The sequence below is a fragment of the Rhinolophus sinicus genome, chromosome 16 (assembly GCF_057876585.1).
Source record: "Rhinolophus sinicus isolate RSI-liver-muscle chromosome 16, RSI-T2T, whole genome shotgun sequence".
Classification (NCBI taxonomy): domain Eukaryota; kingdom Metazoa; phylum Chordata; class Mammalia; order Chiroptera; family Rhinolophidae; genus Rhinolophus; species Rhinolophus sinicus.
Genome location: NC_142516.1, coordinates 12,561,993 through 12,583,345, shown reverse-complemented (window position 1 = coordinate 12,583,345; position 21,353 = coordinate 12,561,993). Strand labels below are relative to the sequence as shown.

Below are 21,353 nucleotides of genomic sequence, written 5' to 3'. Positions count from 1 at the left end.
ACTGTCGGAGCTGGCGGACCGCGCGCGCTCTCTGCCAAGCCTCGCGAGACCAGGGGCCGCTAGGGCCGAGCCAACGGTCGCCCGTGGTTGCGGGGTCGCAGTCAGGCATCATCTTAGGCGCCACTGAACTGGTCCCGCGGTCCGACTTTCCGGTCGGCTTACGTATTTCCCACGGGGAGCGAAGGCTCATCAGATGCCCAGCAGGCGGAGTAGTGAGAATGAGGATCAAGCGAAGGTTAAGAGTCCTCGCGAGCGGCCTCCTGGCTCTCAAACCCGGCTCTCGGCAGCGGCTAGCAGCGGCTGAGGCTGCCCCAGGAAGAGCGGAGGCGATGAGCATCTTCCAGCTCCCGGCCCAGGCACGTATCTAGAGGAAGCGCAGGGGCCATGCCTGTGGAAGACAAGATGACAATTCTCGAGAAGCTGGAAGAAGGCGTGAGTAACACCGATGTGGGGCGCTTTTTTGGCATGAATGAATCAACGTTGTTTCATTGCACCATTGAGAAAAATGAGAAGGCCATCAGGGAGTGTCTCGCCTGTCTCCTCCAACGTGCTGTGCGTTCCCCGCGATGTAAACATCAAGAAGATGGAATCTGAGTTAACCTTTTGGGTGGAGGACAGGACCATACCATCGGGGCCCGGTCTCCGATGCTGAAGGCCAGCTAGGCCAAAGGCATTACAAGCATCTGGTGGAAACCACTGGGAAGGACAACCCAGATACATTTCATACAAGCGAAGGATGGTTTGAGAAGCTTAAAAATCATTCCAGTTTGTGAAATTCAAGGTTGATAGGTGAGGAAGAACCGTTTAATGCCCAGTTGGCACGAAAGTATGCCAAGCAACTCCAGAAACTGGTCAGAGCTAGAGGTTATGTTCCTCAACAGGTCTTAAACGCCAAGGACATGAGCTTGTTTGGGAAGTGAATGCCTTTGTGAACTTTCAGGGAAAAAGGCAAAAAATCAGAAACCTTAGAGGAAGCTAAGGAAAGGATTTTACTGTGTGTGTGTGTGTGTGTGTGTGTGTGTGTGTGTGTGTGCCAATGCCACAGAGTGACAAAAAGATAAAACCACTGCTGCTTTATAAAGACCCTAATCCCACTTGTCTTTTGGAAAAAGATTAAAAACACCTTCCTGTTTTCTGGCAATTGTGCCCCTAAGTATCATTAACCATTGCCCTCTTTTTGGATTGGTTTCATAATTCTTTTATCCATCAAGCCCAGAGTTATTTAACAGGAAAAAAAAAAATCTTGAATTCAGAGTGTTGCTAATTTGGGACAGAGGTCCCAATCACCCAGACTCATTCTTTGCTCATCCAATATCACACAATGTGATATTGTGTTTCTTCCTCTGGAAGACCCTCGCTATCTTCAGCCTTTGGATCAGGGTATAATTGAAGCATTCAAGAGGTATTACAACAAGCACGTTGACCACTTTGCTGACTATTGAAAAAACCCTGGCCTTACTTTGAAAGAAACATGGCAACAGTACAACATTGTTTATGCTTTGGTAGTGATAAAAGAGGTGATGGATGATCTAAAACCAGCTGCTCTTACTAAAACCTGGTGGGAACGCTGGGACAATGTGAATGATTATGCATGTTTCCCTAGAAGAAGCTGAAAAAAAAAATCATAATAGAGTCTGAAAAACAGATGAGCTTTAAATGCCTCATTATCAATGAAAATGAAATTAATGAGCTACTCAAGTTTCAAATGTTGGCATTAACCAAGACAGAGTCTATATAGCTGAGGAAGGCAACAAATCTCCGGAACCAACCTAAGGAAATTGAATGTTGCCTCAGATCTCATTGATGTTGCAGTTGACATGGATCCTTTTTTGGATCAAAGTTTGGCCTTTAAAAAAGATTTCAAAAAAATTGCTGTACACTTAAAAAGAGATGCAAAAGAACCTTCAAAATAAAGCAAAGGAATTGAAGAAAGAGAAGGAAGACACAATAAAGAGGAAGTTTGGGTGAAGGAGATGGATACAGAATCTGAAGGGGAGTCTGAGTCTGAATTTTTGCCTGAGTCCAAATCTGATAAGGGGAAGCAGATAGAAAGAAAGGGTAAGAAGCTCCAGAGGAAGAGCCCAAACCCTCAAGCAAGTGGCACTAAGGATATTACTTTATCTGAAGAATCTGCCAAAACCATAAATGCATGATTGGACTATTGGAATCTAACTGGAATTGAATCTGAAGAGTAGAGGTGCCTGAGTTGAAGAAAAAAGAGTATCCAGAGGCAGTTTCTTTCAAATAACAGTTAATCTCTTGCCATCCTTCCCCTGTTGCCCCAACATCACCTTTATTGTGACCATCCTTATAATCAGCAGACATAACATCCGTATCCTTTAGTAATTCAGCAAACACTTACTGAGCCTAAACTATGGTGTCCTGTGCTAAACTTGAGGATGTCATCTCAAAATCTAAGGTAAATGGTCATTAACAGTGGCCTTTCTTACTAATGTAATAGTTATAGAAGATCACATTCTTGATTTATTTCAATGGACTTTGAATATAAAGGTTTTCTTAGGACCACTTGGCTTCATTTTCTCTAGTTCTGTTCTTTACACAAATACTACTGTGTTTCCCCAAAAATAAGACCTAGCCGGGCAATCAGCTCTAATGCGTCTTTTGGAGCAAAAATTAATGTAAGACCCGGTCTTGCTCCAAAAGACGCATTAGATTTTATGTTTTTTTTTTCTTATTTTACTAAGACGGGGTCTTATATTAATTTTTGCTCCAAAAGACGCATTAGAGCTGATTGTCCGGCTAGGTCTTATTTTCAGGTAACGTGGTAAATTCTTCAATCGCAAATGGAGATTTTCTGAGTTAACTTTGGTAGTTGCCATGAGACTACTTGCTCTTGAAAGGCTGCCATGGTCTTGCATTTTATAAAGCACGTCTACATTTATCTGTTAATCCTCACTTTAAACCTATGAAGAAGGAGGTGTTATCCCTTTACCAAGCCCCTCCCAAAAGCTCAGAGTGGTTAAGTAACTTGCCTGAGTCTGCACAGCTAATGATGTAAATGATAAGACTAGGGCTACAACTGATTTATTAACTATTAGGTTGATGCAAAAGTAATTGCGGTTTTTGCAATTATTTTTAACCTCTTAAACCACAAGTACTTTTGCAGCAAAGTAATACTTGGTCAGACATTTTGCTAGAAAGTGTATCACGCCATGAGAGTTTATAATCCCAAAGAATGAGACAAGCAGGTGAACAGGTAATTTAAAGTAAACACAGGCAGTGAACTGACAACTTGCAGTCTAGATTTGGGTAACAGATGTGTTTTGTTTGACCTGCCCAGTTTAAAACAATTTTGAATTGGTTTCCAGCACTTCCCCCTTTTTGTTTAAGGTACTATTTACATACAACACAATTCACCAATGTAAATGTATAGTGGGTTGAATATTTTTTTAACACTTGTGTAACTACCACCACAATCAAGATACAGAACAGTTCCCTTAATTTAAAAAGTTTACTTGTGCCCTTGTGCACTCAATCCCTTCTTCTGTCCCAGTAATGTCATTTTAAAAATTAGGATAGTTCACTTTAAAAAGTTGGATTAAAAAACTGGAAACCCTGGCAACAGCGGACTCTGCATTCCCAGGAGGGCAGCACTCAGTCATTAGCTGGCTGCTTTGCTTATTTGTTTGCAGCTCCCCTGGTTGATGTTTAATGTTGCAACAAAAGTGTGTCCCAAGTGTGTTCTCTTAGGAGAACAGAGGACTGTGGGATTAACTCTGGGAAAGGCTACACGGAAGCTGGCCAGGAAAGGTGAATGAGTTCACCCCAGCGGTTGGGAGCAAGAGTATCCTAAGCCCAGGAGGATTGGAAGGGAGATCCTGGGAGGAGGGGGTGACACGGGGGACAGGAAGGCAGCCCAGTGTGCCTGACTCGGTTTGGTTTGGTTTTTTGGCGGGTTGGGCCTGAAGAAAGTGGAAGAGTTTAGTGCGTGTGTCAGTGTTTGTGTGCTGTACTTCCTGAAGGTTTTACATACCTAAGAAACTTGTCTTTTCATTTGTACATCTCTGGGGATGTTAATGGAGTTTTTTTGTTGTTGTTAGAATGGGAAGGGAAAATTGGTATTTTTGTTTTTGTATGGGTTGTAAGTCTGCGTATGGTGCTTAGGTTGTACATTTCTAGGGAGAGGGTAGTCCAGGGAAAATTCCTCCCTTTCCCCGCCCCCTCCACTATCTAGTTCCAGCCAGCCTGTCTGAGGCCCGACTGGGCTGTAGGGCAAGCGGCAGGTGGGGGCGGGGGGGGGGGGGTGTGTGCGTTTAGGCCCTCCCCCCTCCCCCCCCAGCCGGCAACTAGCCTGAGGCCACATTCGCTGCTGCTGTGCTGCTAAATTACCAGCGACGCCATGGATAGGCTGGGCTCACGGTGCCCTCTGCCAGGCTCCCCGAGGCTGTCTGTCCTTACATGCCTCCTGGTGAGTGCCCCAGACTGTGTTACCAACCTCCTCACCCGTAAACCTCCAGCGTGGGGACGGAAGGAAGCAGGCACTTCTCTTTTCTGCTCCTGGGTTTTTGAGCTGAGGGCAGGCAGGTAGGGCCTGGACAGTCAAATGCCTGGAGCCCCGCCCCGCCCATCCCGTGGTGTGCTTCTGAAGCTTACCAGATCCCCTTCTTCACTCTTTGTGACTAGGAGGGGTGACTAGGGTGTACTTCATTGCCAGGGTCAGGGAGCCAAAGGGGTGTCTGGGGGTGAGTTCTTGTCTACGGGTCACATGATGGATTCTTTTCCTCCTCCTGTTGCAGTTATATTTTGTTTTTCTGTATTTTTCTGGGGGCTTTGTTTTCTCATCTCAGAACTATCTTAAAATGTTAAGATGCGAAGTGACTGTTTACAGAGTATCTCCGGTGCTGAGGTGTGTGAGGGGGAAAGGAGAAGTAGAGGAGAAGGTCAGAAGCTTGGGGGTCTAGCCCAGCTCTGCGCCTCACTTTTGGTTCTGTCAGAGTTTCTGAATGTTCTCTGTTACCTGTTAAGTGAAGGGTTATCTTAGAGACTAGTTGAGAGCACAGCTCTGTTTCAGTAGTACAGCTAGCTACCTTTTCCACCAGCCTCCCCACAGCGCATGGGTAGTGAAAGTAACATGGAAAAACATCCAGATGTAGGAGCTTAGTATTTTGACTCAGAGATCATATAAGGATTTCCACATATTTTCAGTGAGTTTAGACGTGAGCCTGTTAGCTTTGTGTTGCACTGATAGCTAACTGCTGGCTGAAACGCCCCACATCTTCCCCAGGAATGACGTTTGGGGTTGGGGGACAGGTCGACGCTCCTTTTGTTTGGAGTCTGCGGAAGAGCCATGTCGTAGACACCTGACAGTGTTCCAGTATGTCCAGATCTCTGCTAAAAGCACTGCTAACACCCAAAAGCCTTCTCTACTTCACAAGGCTATAGTTTTAATAACAGCATCTTGCTGGTGTCTTACTTTGCCAGTCTACAAGTATTTACTGAGAACCTGCTGTGTGCCATGAACTGTGCTGGGGATACAGCAATGAGCAAAGCACGGTCCCTTTGTTGAATTTGTGATTACAAATTATTTTTCCTAGCTCTTTTGCATCCATGGCAACTCTGAGATAGGCAGCACCAGTGTCCTAACCTCCCATTTCCAGATAAGGCTTATAGAAGGAGAGAAAGTAACTTGTTGAAGGCCACAGGCAGCAGTGCTGGACTAGAATTTAAATCCTGCTGCGGACACACACACACACACACACACACACACACACACACACACAATAAAAGCTTCATTGAAAAGTCTGGTTCTTTTTGTCTTGCGTGGTCATTGCTTTAGTTCAGAGGACTAGTATGTTGAATTGGTGGTGTTGGTGGAGGTAGTGGGAGGGAATAAGAAACCCAGCCCACACAGGCCTCTAGTCAAACTGAAGCTAAAGACATAAAAACGTTGCTCAGGCCCTGCCAAGAAGTAGGAGCCAGGACTTAGGCCATAGCATAAAAGGAGTGGGAGCACAGAGGTTTATTTGAGCCACGCTTGAGCGCTGGGCTGGGAGCAGGAGAAGTGCTCTTGTTCAGCCCGGCGAAGTCACAGGGGGCTCCTTGCAGGTTGCCTCTCTCCCTGGTAATGACCCCGTTATATCCCCCAAGCATAGAACCTGGAATGGAAGGTGTTCTCCAGTTCTTTTCATTTCTTTGTATTTTAAATGCTTCTCATTAAAATAGTAAGACAGATTGTATCTTGAATGCCTTTTCCTCTCAGTCACTGCCATCTTCTTAGCTCAGGATCTTAGTTTTTCCCCTGGATCTTGTCATGGCTTTCTAAGTAGGCTCTCTTCTGGTCACTCCCCATCCTCTCTCCTGGTGCTCTGCTTAGCTTCACTGTGTTATTACTCTGCTATGTAAAAACCTCCAAAAGTACCCTGTCACTTGAGTACAAAGCCCAAACTCTTTAGCCTGACCCATTTCTTTATAGTTTCAGCCAGTCTCATTTCCTCCTGATCGCATACCCACAGACTTAAGACACATGTAGACTGTATAGCTCAACTATCCCGAAATACCTCTTGAGCTTGTACATACTATCATTTGCTCAGTCTCCCTCTCCTCTTGTAATGCTACTGATTAGTTCAGATCCGGTTTAGATGGTACCTTCTCTTCGATGCCTTTTCCTGCTCCCTCAGGTAGAGCCTTCCTCATGGTCACCCCAGCTCTCAGTTTCAGGAGCACAAGTTGTATAGCTTCAGAATTACGCTACGTTTTCCACTAGCCTACCCACAGTGCCTGGCACATATACGAATGAATGAAGGTGAAATTAACTCCCTAAAACAGGGAGCTTAATCTCTGTTTCGTTATTATCTCCACAGGATGATAGTAGCAATTCAGTGGCTGCCAGTTGGCATTACCTCCAGTAGGACTTTTGTACAATAAGAGTGGATTTCAAATCATCCAGACTTGAGTCCTAATTCTGGCTTCGCCAATTAAAAGCTATGTGATTTTGAGCAAGCTCTTTGATTTCTGAGCCTCTACTTTTTTGTCATCTGCAAAATGAAGAGGAAAATATCTAGGCAGGAAAAGTTCAAGCACTAACGCTCAAGATCCCAGGAATAATTTTGTGGACGGGGAAGGGGAATGAGAAACTGATGCCCAGCCTTGGTTCCAGTCTGCTGGAGCCGGCAGGGGCTGAATTGGTCATGTCACTGCTGACCTGTGCTTTTCTTCCCCCCATTTAGCTCCTGACTGTTTCTTTGCTGACATACCCCATGCTCAGGCCCCTTAGCCTGCAGCTCCATTCGGCGGTCACTGGCAGCTATGTCTCCGGCACTTACTCCATCGTCTTTGTCAACTGTCCCAATGAGCACATTGCCAGAGATATTGCCAGGTATGGTAAAGGTGCTTAGGTGCTGTCCCAGGATGCTCCAGGGAGCTGCCAGGATGGGCCAGCGGGGACAATTTGGGGCCCTTCTCTTGCTTCTGACAACCCCATCCGTTTAGGGATGAATTACACAGTTATCTGCTTGGGGTGATATGAGGAAACAGCTAAATGATCACCCAGTGCATCCTGCTACTGGGCCTGAAAATGTTGGGTGGTGCATGGGGGTGATATGGACCCAGAGAGAGAGGCGGCTCGCCCGAGGTGTGAAGGGAACAGGGGAATCCTGCTGGTTGAGAATTTCAGTCTCCTCGTTCCTGGCCCATCTCTCTCTCTCCTGGGAGATTCTCTCTTTGCTCAGTCCCACAAGTGATCACTATGGCAAGTGAGGAGGAGGAGGAGGGGGAGGCCATTCCAAGTATTTAGGAAATTTCTAGAAGCAGCTGTGGTGTGGTGGGAAGAGCACTGGACTTGTAAGCAGGCCAGAGTGTGAATCTTGGCTCTACCACGTACTGTGTTAACTTGGGCAAGTCGCTTCCTCTCTGTAAGCACTCGTTTTCTGAATTTTAAAATAAAATAATGTCACATACCTCACAAGATTGTGTGAGGATTAGATGATATGACATATGTTCAATCCTTACCCCAGTAACTTGAATGTGGTAGATGCTCAATAAATGTTTGTGGTGTCTGAATTTCCCCTTCATTGCTCTTTATAGATGCAGCTTTGAAGAGGGTTAGTGGGGCTGGAGGGTAATGGACTTGGCTCCTTGCTCCCTTTCTTCTTGCTCCACAACTCAGCATTCTTGAAGTTGATGATAGACTGTTACAGTATTTTAAAACGTTGAATCTGGTCTTTGGGAGCACACAGCTCCCAAATTGTTGGTCACAGGTTATCCTTGCATTGGATTCCAGCTTTCTTTCCCCCAAGCAGACTGTATATTTTTCCCTCATTAACATCACCTTTGGAGAACAGCTCTTATCTAAAAGAACCTGTAATGACTCCAGAAATACAACCATAGTATTTAGCAGCTAGGAAATGCAATCCCTTCTGATGCTTCTGTATACGCAGGGTCTGTACTGAACTGTCTTTCTCTGTACTCCTGGGTCAGCCACTTGTGGTCCTGTGAGGGAGCCCCTTCAGCTGACACCTGTAAGGTTTGGTATTGGGAGGAAAAGGATTCTAATGCCTGGATTCTATAATAACTGGTTGAAAGGCCAGTTCAGGTCAATGGATCAGTATCTGCTTGGAGAGAGGCCTCTATTGTCTTCTTGCATCTAAGGTTGTTGATGAGAAGTCAGGTGTTTAGCAGGGTCTCATTCCTTTGTAGGTAATGCTTTTCTCTCTGATAGTGTTTTGGATTTTCTCTTTGTCTAAATGTTTAACTATTAATTTGTTAAATAGTCTCTCTCTATTCTTTCTATGCCCTTTTCCTGGAACTCCTATTAGATAGATTTGAATTTTTTCTCTATGAGTGAACTTTTATATTTTTTCTCTTCTTTATTCTGCATCCTGGGAGAATTTCTGACCCGTCTTCTTTCTTACTTGTTTTTCATCTGTATCTATTTTACTATTCAACCATTCTATTGAGTTTTAGATTTAAACGATATAGTTTTCCTTTTCAATATTTCTAATTGTTCTTTAAAAACCAACTGCTCATGCGTCATAATTGTCTGATCTTATTTTAATCTGATTTTATGGATGCAATAACCTTGCTTTATATTTCTGCAGATATTAATTATACTTATTTTTATTTGTTTCCAGCTTTATTGACATATAACATTGTGTAAGCTTAAGGTGTACAATGTGATGATTTGATATATGTATATATTGCAAAATGATCACCACAATAAGATTAGTTAACACATCTGTCACCTCACATAGTTACCTTTTTTTTGTGGTGAGACCTTTTAAGATCTACTCTCTTAACAGCTTTCAAGTATGCATAATTATACTTATTTTAAAATCTTGGTTTTGAATGTTCCATTAACTGGTCCTCCTATTATGGAAATTCTTTATTTTTGTTGAATTCTTTTCTCTCTTGGTATTGACTTTCCTCATATATTTTGTGATTCTTAATTGTAAGCTCTCCCATCTTTTTAGTTACGCTCCTGGGGAGTCACAGGAACCGCTGCAAGGAATTGGTGTTAGGCAGCACTGTTTTCAGCGGGAGGGTGGGTTGGGGGGACAGTGTGAAGCTTGGGGTACCCTGGTAAACGGGTCTTCTGGGCATGAATTCTCTTTCTTATCCTTGGCTGTCACCAGCTACTAGGACACTGTTTTGCCTTTCTTCCCAAAATGCCTCCACTCACTGCTCCTTCCTGGAGACAAACACCCCATTATTGCTGCCTTGGCCATGGGAGATTTGGAGGGTCCACCTGCTTCTGCCGTGGCATTCCCACAATTCACCTTGATGGTTGCCTCTAAGTTCCTGCCTGCTGTGGTTCCCGTCACCTCCAGATACAGACTGTCGCTCTCATCTCTGTGGGGCAGTCCCCCTGCATGTGGCAGGGCCGCCTTTTCTTCTCTGGGACTTCCTCATACTCTTTGCTGGTGTATGGAGCGTTCTCCTTACTGTGCTCCGGCTTCACTAAGTAGCATCTTCTCTCATTTCTAGGTCTGCTGTAAAGGGGGTGTGTTCAGGCCACCAGGTTGATCCGAAAGTCTGTAGCGGAGTCTTCAGAGATGTGCTATGACGCTTTCACCTCAGCCGGTTCTGTTCAGTATTTTTATGAGTGATTTGGACAGAAGAGAAGCAAATGGGTTTAGTTTCCAGGATTTGTAGAAGGGGAGAATAAAAGGGCGCTGGGCGGGAGGGCCCCACAAATGTTAGCTGGCAGGAACCCCAACTTTAGCTACAGAAGCAGTGCCGGGACCAGGTCCTTCTGCCCAGTTTGGTTCTTCTTCAGTGTTCTTCGGAGTTTGGTCTGCTGCCTCTCAGTTCTGGTTCCGGGCAGTGTTCTTAGCCCTCTTCATTGACGGACACATTCTGATCTCTTGTTGGGGTCAGGGACAAATCCTGAGTGGTGACTCAGGAGATCTGCATTCCAGGGTCCGCCCTGCTGCCAGCATCACATACGGCCCGCAGAAGGAGGGCACTGCATTAGGCCAGAGTCCCAAGCACAGATACCTACAGGCAGGTCACTTAAACGGGTGGGTAGGCTGGGTGTAATGATGGAGGTTGACAGTAGAGAGTAGCCCTTACTCTTCTTAGGTGTTGAGAGGAAAGAGCAATTAAAACTGGATTGACCTGAGAAGCATGCCATGCTCAGCTCTAGCTAAATGTGACCTTACGGGACTGCAAGTCCAATGTTATAAGACTCGTTTTTGGTGAGAAGCTAGGTAATCTGTACTGTTGTTAATATGAAACATCCTGATAGTAAATAGTGGAAATAAAGTCAAGATTTTCTTAACTGCCATGAGAGGCAAACCATATATCCGGTCTGTGAGCCACCAGTCTGTGAACTTTGCCTTTTCTAGAGGCCCTCGCAGCTCTCACTTCTAGCTCCTGCTTTCCTCAGATGAGCATGAGGGCCTGAGCTCCTTCTCTGTGACTCGACCGCTGGCCCTGAGAGCGTGTGTGTTTTATCAACAAGTGGCTTTTTGGTTAACACATTCCTCCGCAGTTCTGCAGTCTGTTACCCAAGGACAGCTTGCTGTGATCAGTCATGGAGCGTTCACGTTCCCAAAGAGATCGGAGAGGGCCTGTGAGGCAGTGGATTATTTTTTTCTAGAGGTTTAACTCACTCCACCTTCAGAACCAATAAAATGTGATTTCCCAGCAAATGACTGAGTGAGCAAGACTCTCAGCAGTTGCTTCAACAAATGCGGGCCATGTGCCCTCCGTACAGTCAGGGATTTATTTAAAGCTCCTGGAACTTTGCAAGGGAAGGAGGGTGGTGCTATTGCCAGGTTAATGTGGAGCCCTAACTAGAGCAGTTTAGCCTGGAACTCAAGGGAAGAGAAAGTAGGTCAGTTCTCGTGGCAGCAGCTGAGGGCAGGAGGCATCAGTGAGCAGGGCGCAGATGAGGTTTCTTTGGCAAGGTCCGAGCACTTAGAGAATAGGCTGGACTCCTCAGCTGCCTGAGACCTGAGGAAGGATTGTCAGGGCCTGCCTGACTTGGAGGGTTTTGCTGCTTGGGGACACTTCTGTGCACGAAGGACTTGGGGGTGCTCCTGTTGCTATGACACCTACACAGTTCAAGCACAATTGATTCTGTTCACCAGGCACTGCACAGAAATCTGAGATTATCGGACCAGGAATGCCAACCTCTGGTCTGGTCAAAAAAAAATCTTAGTGGTCTGCAAACAAAGGTGATGATTGCTCTTAGGGCTGTGATAGAAACCTTTGCAAAAATAGAAGGTGAAAAGAACCTGTATTTGCCAAAGACAAACTCAGGTTTTGATGCTTTTTGCATTTTGTATTTTGGAGTTGTAGCCATTCTGTGTTGTCACATGGGTATCTACAGATCAGAAGCACTGTCAGCCTGATACATATCTGAGAGACAGAGGCAGAAGCAGCTGGCATAATAAAAGGAGTTTTGGGTGGTGATAAGAGTTAGAACACACTGGCTGAACCAATTCTCTCATTGTACAGTAGGAAAGTCAGGCTGAGTGGGGGCTGTGTGCCTGTCTCGAATAGGTGCTGGAATACTTCTTCCTGGAATGAAAGAAAGAACTTGCATATGGTCACATAGCCATCCTTCTGCAGGTCCAGGAATGGAATCCAGGTGTTCTTGTTCCGGGTCCAGAGTTAATTCCCATTCCCCAAGCATACAGGGCCTCTCCTTAAAACTTCCTTCCCGTAGCTGCTTCCCTGCGTCTCTTCCCACCCAGGGAAGGACTTACAAACAAGCTCTGGCTTTAGAGGTTCTGTGCATGGTGGTTGTGGAATGTGTTGGTTTGAGGGAGGGAGGGGTTATCTGGTTAGACTCAGGTGTCCTGTAATCCCCAGGCACTCCTGCCCTGTCCCTTCTCTTAAGATGCTGGACACTTGCCCCCGTGACTCTTAGTGTCTTTGCTTTAGGACTATCCTGGACAAGAAGCTGGCTGCCTCTGTGAACATCCTGCCCAAGGCGTCCTCACTGTGAGTTCTGCTGTGGTCCCTGGGGGGCTGTGGGAGTGTGAGCTCAGGTCCTGGCTGCGGGGGGAGCACTGCACTAGTGGGGGGTCGTCAAAGAACAGCCCAGAGGCGTTGAATTCATCAACACCTCCCTGTTCGTTTATATGCAAAGAAAGCAACCAGAGCTTATGTCATCCATGAGCAAAAGCAAAAATGGGTTGTGTATAGAGAAAGGAGAAAAACCCTACCATTTAGGAACAGTGAATCTTGTTTGCACATTCTTTGTTTAAGTCAATTAGCTTGCTGTTAGCGAAGAAGTCCGACTAGGCATTCCATCCCTGAGTGAGCCAGCTAGGGATAGTGAAGAAAATAATTTCCATTGCTTTTAGGTTCTTTGGAAAACTGAGAGTTTAGCATATGTGACAGGCTGTTTCTGTGTATTGTCTGCCCTTCATTTCATTAACACCTTCACTTTAGTTAAGTCTGGTCTGCACCATTTCTCTCCTCAGAACATTTTAGCGCCCCAGTACTAGTTGTGCAGGATTTGTCTTGTGACTTAATCTCTCTGATCAGTCTGTCTCTCATCTCCTTCCCTCCTGGAAAGAGGGAGAGAATGAGATGGGGGCGGGGGGGGGTAGAGGTGGGGAGGGAAATAATGTCTACTCTGAAGGTCAAAACAGAAAGATGCTGTATAGTGAAAGCTCCCTCCCTACCCCACCCCCGCCAGCGGTGTCATGGCCTCAGTGGTTCACATCATCTGTTGCTGTGGCTCCCTAGTTGGGCTGTGCTTCAGATTCCTGAGCTCCATCCTAGGTCTGCTCAGTCAGTCTCCCTGAAGGTGGGGCTCGGGTCTCGGAATTTTTAAAAAGTTGTATAGTGATTGACATAAAGCCAGTCTGGGAAGCAATACTTGGGAACTAGAATAGAATTGCAGCCTAGCATTCCCTTTACAGCCTTCCTTTGACCACAGCTCTAGGAGAGAAGGCCAATGGTCTAGGTCATCTTAGACTTGCCCGGCGTCAGTGTAGATATTCTCCGGCCAAATATTTTTCCCTTCTCTTCAAGTGCTGCACTCATACTCTTCTCAACATCATCACTGACTTTTAACTTTCGGACCTGCTTACATAGATTGTAAGGCTTCAGGGATTGTACTTCCCTGAAGCCTCCTGTGCTTTTTATTTATCCTTTCATGGGCACTGAGCTTTGAGTCAGTGATAAAAGTAGCATCAGTCCAAAGGATGGGGAGGGCCCTGGAAGCCGTGAGTATAGAATGAGTGCCGAAAGAGCTCGAGATGCCCGGTTTGGAGGAGAGAAAACAGAGAACTTTCTGCAAGGCTTTCCTGAGGTGGTTCTTCATGTGGAAGTTGGGTGGCAGATGTTGGCACACCACAAGACAAACCATCTCAATAGATGTGAAAACCTTTATGATAGATGGACTTCTTTAGGAGATGGTGAGCCTCTCGCCTTCAGGAATGTTCAGGCAGGTGCTAGAAGCCAGCATTAGAATGGTTGGACTAGATGACCTGGAGTACCTTGGCCAACTCTAGACTGTTTTATGTGGGCTTGGAGACATTTTAAAGTTTCCACCTCAGTAAGTCATCTAACTGCCGAGTTTGACATGTCCCTGGGCTCATCTTATGAGCAGAATGATTTGGTTTTGTTCTCTTCTCCAGGTACTTTTGGAACGGAGAAATAGAAGAAGCCACTGAGATCATGTTGGTGAGTGAGGATGGGGGGATGGGGCTTAATAGGAGTGAAATCAAGGCCTTTTCCCCAGGTTCCAGTTAAAAATTAGCAAAGATCAACTCATTGAGGTTCTTGACCCACGTAAGTGCCTTACATTCATTTGTGAGCTAGTGACAGGGCCTGGTGACCTGGAGGAAAAACTGTCTCTTAAATGGCCAAATGATCAGCTGCAGAGCTGGGACTGAGGTCCTAAAGCAGTGACTTCTTTTTTTCTCTTACAGTTAATAAAGACGAAAACTTCCAAGGTCCACATGCTGTCCAGCTACGTAAGGTAATGCTGACATCGCTTCTCAGCCAGGAACATACTGGGGACTAAGTGACTGAGACTGAAAAGCGGGAAACCTAGTCACCAACCTTCCGCGTGGCCCTGGCATGTGCTTATCCCCTAGGTTCTTCCTGTGTAAAATGAGAGGCTAGACTGAGTTAACTTAAACCAGCGGTTCTCAAAATTTTGCTCTCAGGATCCCTTTACACTTCTAAAACTTATTGAGGACCCAAGAGCTTTGTTTATGTGGATTACATCAAAGTTTGCTGCATTAGAAATTAAAATAGAAATTTAAAAATATTTCAGTTCATTGAAAATAACAATAAAACCATTACATATTAAATAATGCATTCTTATGGAAAGTAAACATATTTTCCAAAAAAGTGAGAATGACGTCATTTTTGATTTTTGCAAAATCTGGCATAATAAGACGCATCTTTAAGTATTGGGACACTTTTAAAGCTCATGGTGATAAAATCAAGTCTTGCAAACTTCTAATTTTTTGTTTGAAAACATGAATTTTTTCATTGGCAACAAATGATTTAAATCGTCTTCATTTGAGTGATGGGCTCACTTTGTTCATATTTGAGAAAATGTCTAATACACAAATCTGAATCATCATAATTTGTACATATGACAAATTATGGTTACTCAGGCTTAAAAATGGCATTTTGTGAAAAAGTCTAGTTTAGCTTGTGACTAAAACAATCAGACAAGTTTAAGACAACATTGAATGCAGGCACACAGCAAAAATGCTTTACATATACTTCCCATTTTGTCACACTGTACTAAAAAGACATGTACATAGGGTCGAAATTTAATAAAAATAGTAATTTTTACCACTTTATCGAGCTGTTCTTAGTGAGTTTGACTTTTTTAAAATGCAGATGTGGTGAAGAATACAGTGACAGCTGGTACAGTTTGGTGCTGTCATACCAGCAGGTTTACCCATCGTTGCTTTTGCACCGTTAGTGCAAATGTCAACATAATGAAAAGAGAAATAATGAATTAGTGTTATGAAATAGTTTGGCCTCATGGATCTCCTGAAAGAGTCTTGGAGCTCCCCCAGGGTCAGTGGACCTTCCTTTGAGAACCACTGGTTTCAAGCCTCATCAGTGTGGTTTGGGAATCACTGGCATTGCCTGGAAGCCTTCTAGAACTGCAGTCTCACGCTCACTTACACTCTGAACAAACTGCAGCGTAGCAAGGTCCCCAGGTGACTCCCATGCCCATTACAAGCTTGAGAAGTACTGGTCCAAACCAGTGACTCTTGATGCTGGCTACGTAATGTAATCACTTGGAGACGTTTCTCAAATGACCAGTTTAGGCCCCACCTCAGATTCTGACCTAATTCATCTGGAATGGGGATCAAATACAGTGTTCTTCAGAAGCATACTGACTCGAATATGTGGCTAGGATGCAGGTCATCTACCCATCTGGATGATAAAACCCTTTCCTTCACTTCAGCCAGGATTCTGGGAACATATGGTTATACACTGGTCTTACCTCTAGCAGTAGAGAAGGCCTGTGTTCCCACCTTAGCAGAGGTGTGAGAATAAGGCACCTTTGGTAGAACCAGCACTATCAAAAAATTACAGTGTAACTGGTGAGGGACAGCCTCTGGGTAAGAAGGTGAACCCCGGAGCTTGACCTCCAGGGTCAAATCCTGGCTTTCCTACTTGCTGGTTACAGCATAAGTACCTGCATATTTGCATATTAGCTAGACTTTCTGTGCCTCAGTTTCCCAATCTGTAAAACAGGGATCATACTAGTGCCGTGGGATGCATTTATGCGAAGTGTGCACATGAAGTGCTGTATCAGCAGCAGCTCTTACGGCTGACGTGTTACAAATGTCTTAACTCTGTATGTCTGAATACTGGATGTCTGCTTATAAAAACATATACACTAGTCCAGGTGTCCATGAACTAAGAAAATGCATTACTTAGCACTGGATAAAATGACCCAGCTCACTCCAGATGTTTAAGCACATGCACGCATGTTGTGACTGATTAAGCATGCTGTCTCATGAGAACTTGACATCCTATCTCATGCCTCAGTCAGCAGAAAGGAAGCAGAGGATTATTACTCCCATTTGACAGATGGGAAACTGAAGCCCAAGGCCTCCTATTTCTTCATTCTGGAAAATGAAGAAAACTTGCATTGTATGCTGAGGGCCAGGTGAAAGAAACGGGGAGAAGGGTTTGGATGGTCAAGGAAGATCCCTTGGAAAAGGTCAATGTTTGAGTTTGTCCTTGAGGGACAGAGAGGCTTACAATTGGTCAACAGGAGCAAGGAGAACTTTCTAGGTGAAGAGAATACAGGAGTATTGGGGGAGGAGTTGTTAGGGGAAGGCACAGTGATGAGTGTGGGATAGTGATAAGGATGGTACTAACATTTAATGAAGGCATACAGTACCAGTCAACGTACTAGGTGAGTGCGTTGTATACCTGGTCACAATTAATCCTCAGCAATCTAGTCATGTAGGTACTGTTTTTATCCCCTTTGTAGGGCCTTCAGAGAAATTAAGTGATTTGTCCATGGTTACATAGCTCGGAAAGGGCAGCCTTAGAATCTGAACCCATGTGGTGAGACTCTAAAGCCATCTGGCCCAACTCACCACTTGTAGACAGCGGGGAAACAGGCTCCGGAGAAGTGGGCTCTGAGGCGGGACAGGTGGGCCGCGGCAGCTTGCAGTGGGCTTCACGTGAGGCTGGCCCGTGGGTTTTATTGTGTGGGCTGATCTAATCCTAGTCACTCACAGGGCTCTGCTCTTTTTCCCAAGGTCGGTGCATCCTTTTGAAATCCCAGAGGTCTTCAGTCTTCCCATGGACCAAGGAGATGTGCACTATTTAAAGTGGCTGAAGGAGAGCATGGAGGAGCACTGAGTCGGGGAGGCTTTCTGTGCATCCTGCTGGCCGCCTCTAGCCTCCATCAGCTGCACTCTGGGGCAAGGGAGGCCTCTTTCTGCCTCCTGCCCTCTTGTCAGCACAGGAGGAGCTAAGGAACTGTGGCAGCTGAAGGTCCGAGGCTCCTGAGGCGAGAAGAGGTGGCTGGTCCAGTCGGGCCAAGCAAGAACCCAGTGGAACTTATCTCTGGGTGCCTCAGGCTTAAAGGTGGCCAAGGGGTGGGAGGGCAAGGATGGATGTGTGTAGGGGACAAGGGGAGGTGGCAGTGAGGGGGAGGTTTGTCATCTTTGCCTACAGTTACCTGGCCTATGAGTATCTAGGATGTAATTACCCTCTTGATTCTCATGAGGAGGAATGGATCTGATGACCTGTTTACCTGGAAGTGTGTGCGATAAATGCCATTTTCTAGGGGACCTACAAGCGCTTTATTCAAAAGGATGAATCGCTAAGGGTGCAATTTCAGGGACAAGCAGGATTATTTCTCCCAACTAAAGATGGTGTTTGTTAACTCCTCAGTCCTGAGGAGGTGGGCCTGGGGCTGGGCTTTAGGAGTGTGGGTAGGACTGGTGGAATATTAGGGCTGAGACGCACCCTCAGGGTTGGGAATCGGTCTTGATGCTTTCGTAGCCTGAATGTGACAGACATCGAAAGGTTCTAGTGCCCTGCTCAGCGGAGACAGGTTCCGAGCCCACCATACTAACCTTTTCACTTGAGCATTGAAATTGAACATCCTAACGTAGGACAGAACCCTGGGGAACTGCTAGACCAGTGTTTTTAGACTTGTTCCACAAAGCCCCAGGGATTGGCAGAAGGTACCCTGGGGGCTCCCTGGAGGGGGGATAAATATATAAGCCCCCCCCATACTTCAGCCAATGCAACTGTGCTTGTATTACTTTTATGTATTGAACTCGCTTGTGAGATTGGGGCGGGAGTTTTTTTGTAAGTTTTCTTTGTTAAAAGTTTGTAAACCAGTGGTCTAAGGCAGTCTCCGTTTTATAGGTTACTAAAGGAAACTGAACTGCACTGCGGTCCGGAAAGGGGGTGGTGTTGTCAGTTGTGTTATGAACGGTCCAGCCGAGTGCTTACCCTGTGTCTGGTGCTCTCCTGTACCTGTCCGTGGGACGCAGGTGGAAGAGGACAGAAGGCAGAGTCCTATGGGGTGAGAAGAGAGACTCAGCCTAGGCCCCCTCCAGGAATCTGTCACAAGGGAACTCCACTCTGGGGAGCCCATGGGCGGCCTGGTGAGGGGCCACAGACATCTGTGGTCTCTGGGGTCTTTCTTCCCCGAGGGAGTGGTGGGTGGGAGCGGTAGTGCGAGGCTCTAGGCCTGACACCTGCTGTGCTTTTGGGACCTTAGTTCCTCCAAACATAAAATGGGGCAAGGTCTCCAAGGGTGGTCCTATGAAGACCTTGTAGGGACTTCAGGCTGAGGCCCTTCCAAAGGTCCAGAGAATTCCTTCTTGATAGCCAGTGGGTATTTTGGAAGGCTGCCTCAGGAGAAGAACAAAGATGATAATAATGATGTCCCTTTTTACAAAAGGTGTTTCTGATACGTAAGAAAACATTGTGTGTAGCGGGCCAGCCGCCACGAGTCGAACGGTTCCTGACAAGGGGAGTGGGAATGAAAAAAGACACTCACACATATGATGATGGCGATCCTGAAGACGCTGAGTTTATTCTGTCCCCAGAATTTATACATTCTGTGGATGTGCAGTTTAACAAGCACAAAAATGCATTACCTAGTTAACAGTAAATCTTTAACTTTAACACAGGAGACACAAAATTTACTGAAACTCCCAAAAGTAATTATCTTATCAATTGCCTTGAATAGCCATCAGTCTTCTGTGTCCGGGAACTGACCACTCCTACCACATTCCTGAGCAGCTTGCAAGCACTCTCCAGGTGCAGGCAGAGACAATTGCCTCAGGGGGAGGAAACAGGTTAAGCATAAACCGAGCCATTCTGTTAAGGCTCAGAGTTAACTGCAACCATGGCTCCCCACAATTGTGTCAAGTAAACGCCACTGAAATTGTCCTGGGGACCCCAGATGGACTGCCTGTATTGCTTTCAGAATAAAGTCCAATTTCTTGGTATGGTTTTCAAAGCCCTTCAGAACCTTGCCTCAGCTCCCTTTCTGCATCGTCACCTACGTCTCCTCTCCTCCTCTGGCAAGTGAATGGCTTCAGTAGGCCGTGTGGTATGAGTCCTGTGTGCAGGCCATCCCCTACCTGGAGTGCCTTTTTATGTGAGTGCTTGTGACCTGGCTGCTCTTTTGCAGGCCCGACTCCCCAGGTAGAAGGCGTCTCGCCGTGTGCATCCGTCGACCTTGCATTTCTAGACTGTGAGCTGCTCGAGGTCAGGGACATGGGGGAATTTATTTGATCTCTTGCACAGGATTTGGCAGATATTTCCCCAACTGATGTTTCAAGGATTTGAATAAATAAAGCTTTCTCTATAGTCCACAGTTATTTTCTAAATTATGGAATTGGCAAAATACATCTTTTTTCCCTTGACCTTTCTTAAAGTGGGAGTAATTCCAAAGGAGATGTTTCTTTCTATCTGTGGCCTTTATTGGGTCATTTTATGTGCTGAGTGTGCATTTCAAACCATGTTTTGGCGGGCTTCTTTTGCCTCAGTGTCATAGTTGACTATTATAGGAAATGGAAGGGGATAGGGACAGAACACCAGCTCTTTCTGCCAGGTACTGTCCTAGGTTCTTAACATTATTTTATCCTTGTAACTCAATGTTCTCCTCATTTTGCTGATGAAACCTGAGGTGCAAAAGCGTAAGACACTTAAAAGTGGTAGCTGGGCTCTGAACCCAAATCTCTGATTCTAAGCCTGATGGCTTCTACTGTGTCTTTCAGAGAGGTTGGCTATATCCTTCTGTAGACCAAAGACCCAGAGAGCCTGCTGTAGCTGACTCTAAAGAGTTACTAGTTCTGAAAACATCTATGTGGTAAATTGGTCTGGTACTTAAAAATATACTGCATCGTTTACTTCTCCCCGTAGATCTGGAGGTTGGTGATAGTATTCATTCTATAGACAAGGGGATAGAGTTAGAGTTCAAGGATGTGTAGGGTCTGCATGACACCAGCTTGACCATGGTTTGGCCACTATGTCCCACTGTCCTCTCCCACTGCTATGAGAACTGGGCCTAGGACCTAGACCCGTGTTTCCATGCAGGAATGCCGTCCTAGCATTTCTCTGGAAATGTATGTTTCCTGAATCTAGAATCCCCCAAAAATCAGTTCAGGAAATGAGAAAAAGTATTAAAATTATCTGTGAATACTAAAGCTTAAAAGGACAGAGATGTTACTGGTTGAAAGGAATCCATCTTCATCAAATGAAAAACGAGCATGAAACACTAATGTGAAGTTGAAGGTTAGGAGAACTGGGACAGGAGCACGTAGGACAGAAATGGTCTTGCTTGTGATTGTTACGTCATCAGTGTATGTCTGTAGCCCTGCTGCAAACTGAGTTATTCTTGCAAATAAAATAAATTTATACACGTATAATAGTACACTTGATACAAATCTTATGAGCAGTGTTCCAAGAAATAAGCTTTGGAAGCAAAATAAATTCTTAATTTGGCAGTTTTGACACATGATTCTTACACTGTTAACCTTGCTAGGAGATTTGAATGTTACTTGAATGCTATCCAGCAATGTTCCCTGGCATTTTCCAGTGTTTAAATATTCCCTCTAGGCTCCAGTTCTTTGCAAATACAACTAAGTTTAATATTCCTATTTGTTAAACAATTTTTTTCCAGATATATATAATAACAAGGAAAGAGTATGAAGAATGTTTGAAGTATTTTAAGAACTTAATGGTTTATGGAATTTCTGAGAATTCTAATTTCTTGCTCCTAAATTCCAAAAGTACGTATCTGTTGTAGCTTTGTAAACACTAATCCAGACCAGAACGAAGCGCCCTCTCCAGCCTGGGGAGTCTCCAGCCTGGGGAGAACAGCTGACCTCAGGAAGCTCTACTTAGCTGCTCACCGTAGAACTGAGACTAGAACCCAGGTCTCTTGACACCTCTTGCCT

The 21,353-nt window shown here is 45.3% G+C and overlaps 1 protein-coding gene across 6 annotated transcripts; it reads left to right on the top strand.

The window, feature by feature from the left end:
- The first annotated feature begins 49 nt into the window (after positions 1-49).
- On the top strand, positions 50-19,768 carry LOC109447160 (protein CutA homolog). Of its 6 annotated transcripts, none has more exons than XM_088792737.1 (6): positions 50-552; positions 7,188-7,336; positions 12,352-12,411; positions 14,061-14,106; positions 14,355-14,404; positions 17,181-19,768. In XM_088792737.1, exons 1-6 carry the CDS (start codon positions 385-387, stop codon positions 17,281-17,283), a joined length of 576 nt encoding a protein of 191 aa, XP_088648863.1. In that variant the 5' UTR covers positions 50-384; the 3' UTR covers positions 17,284-19,768. The 6 variants fall into 6 exon arrangements, with proteins under 6 accessions (XP_088648863.1, XP_074187043.1, XP_088648862.1 ...); XM_074330942.2 differs by having other exon boundaries at positions 60-432; XM_088792736.1 differs by lacking the exon at positions 50-552 and adding an exon at positions 594-789.
- The last annotated feature ends 1,585 nt before the right edge of the window (positions 19,769-21,353 follow it).

Coding starts and splice junctions, on each gene's coding strand:
- LOC109447160 (XM_088792737.1), top strand. CDS start 385: ATGCCTGTGGAAGACAAGATGACAATTCTCGAGAAGCTGGAAGAAGGC. Junction 7,337..12,351: donor ATTGCCAGAGATATTGCCAG/GTATGGTAAAGG, acceptor TCTTTGCTTTAG/GACTATCCTGGACAAGAAGC. Junction 14,107..14,354: donor AAGCCACTGAGATCATGTTG/GTGAGTGAGGAT, acceptor TTTCTCTTACAG/TTAATAAAGACGAAAACTTC.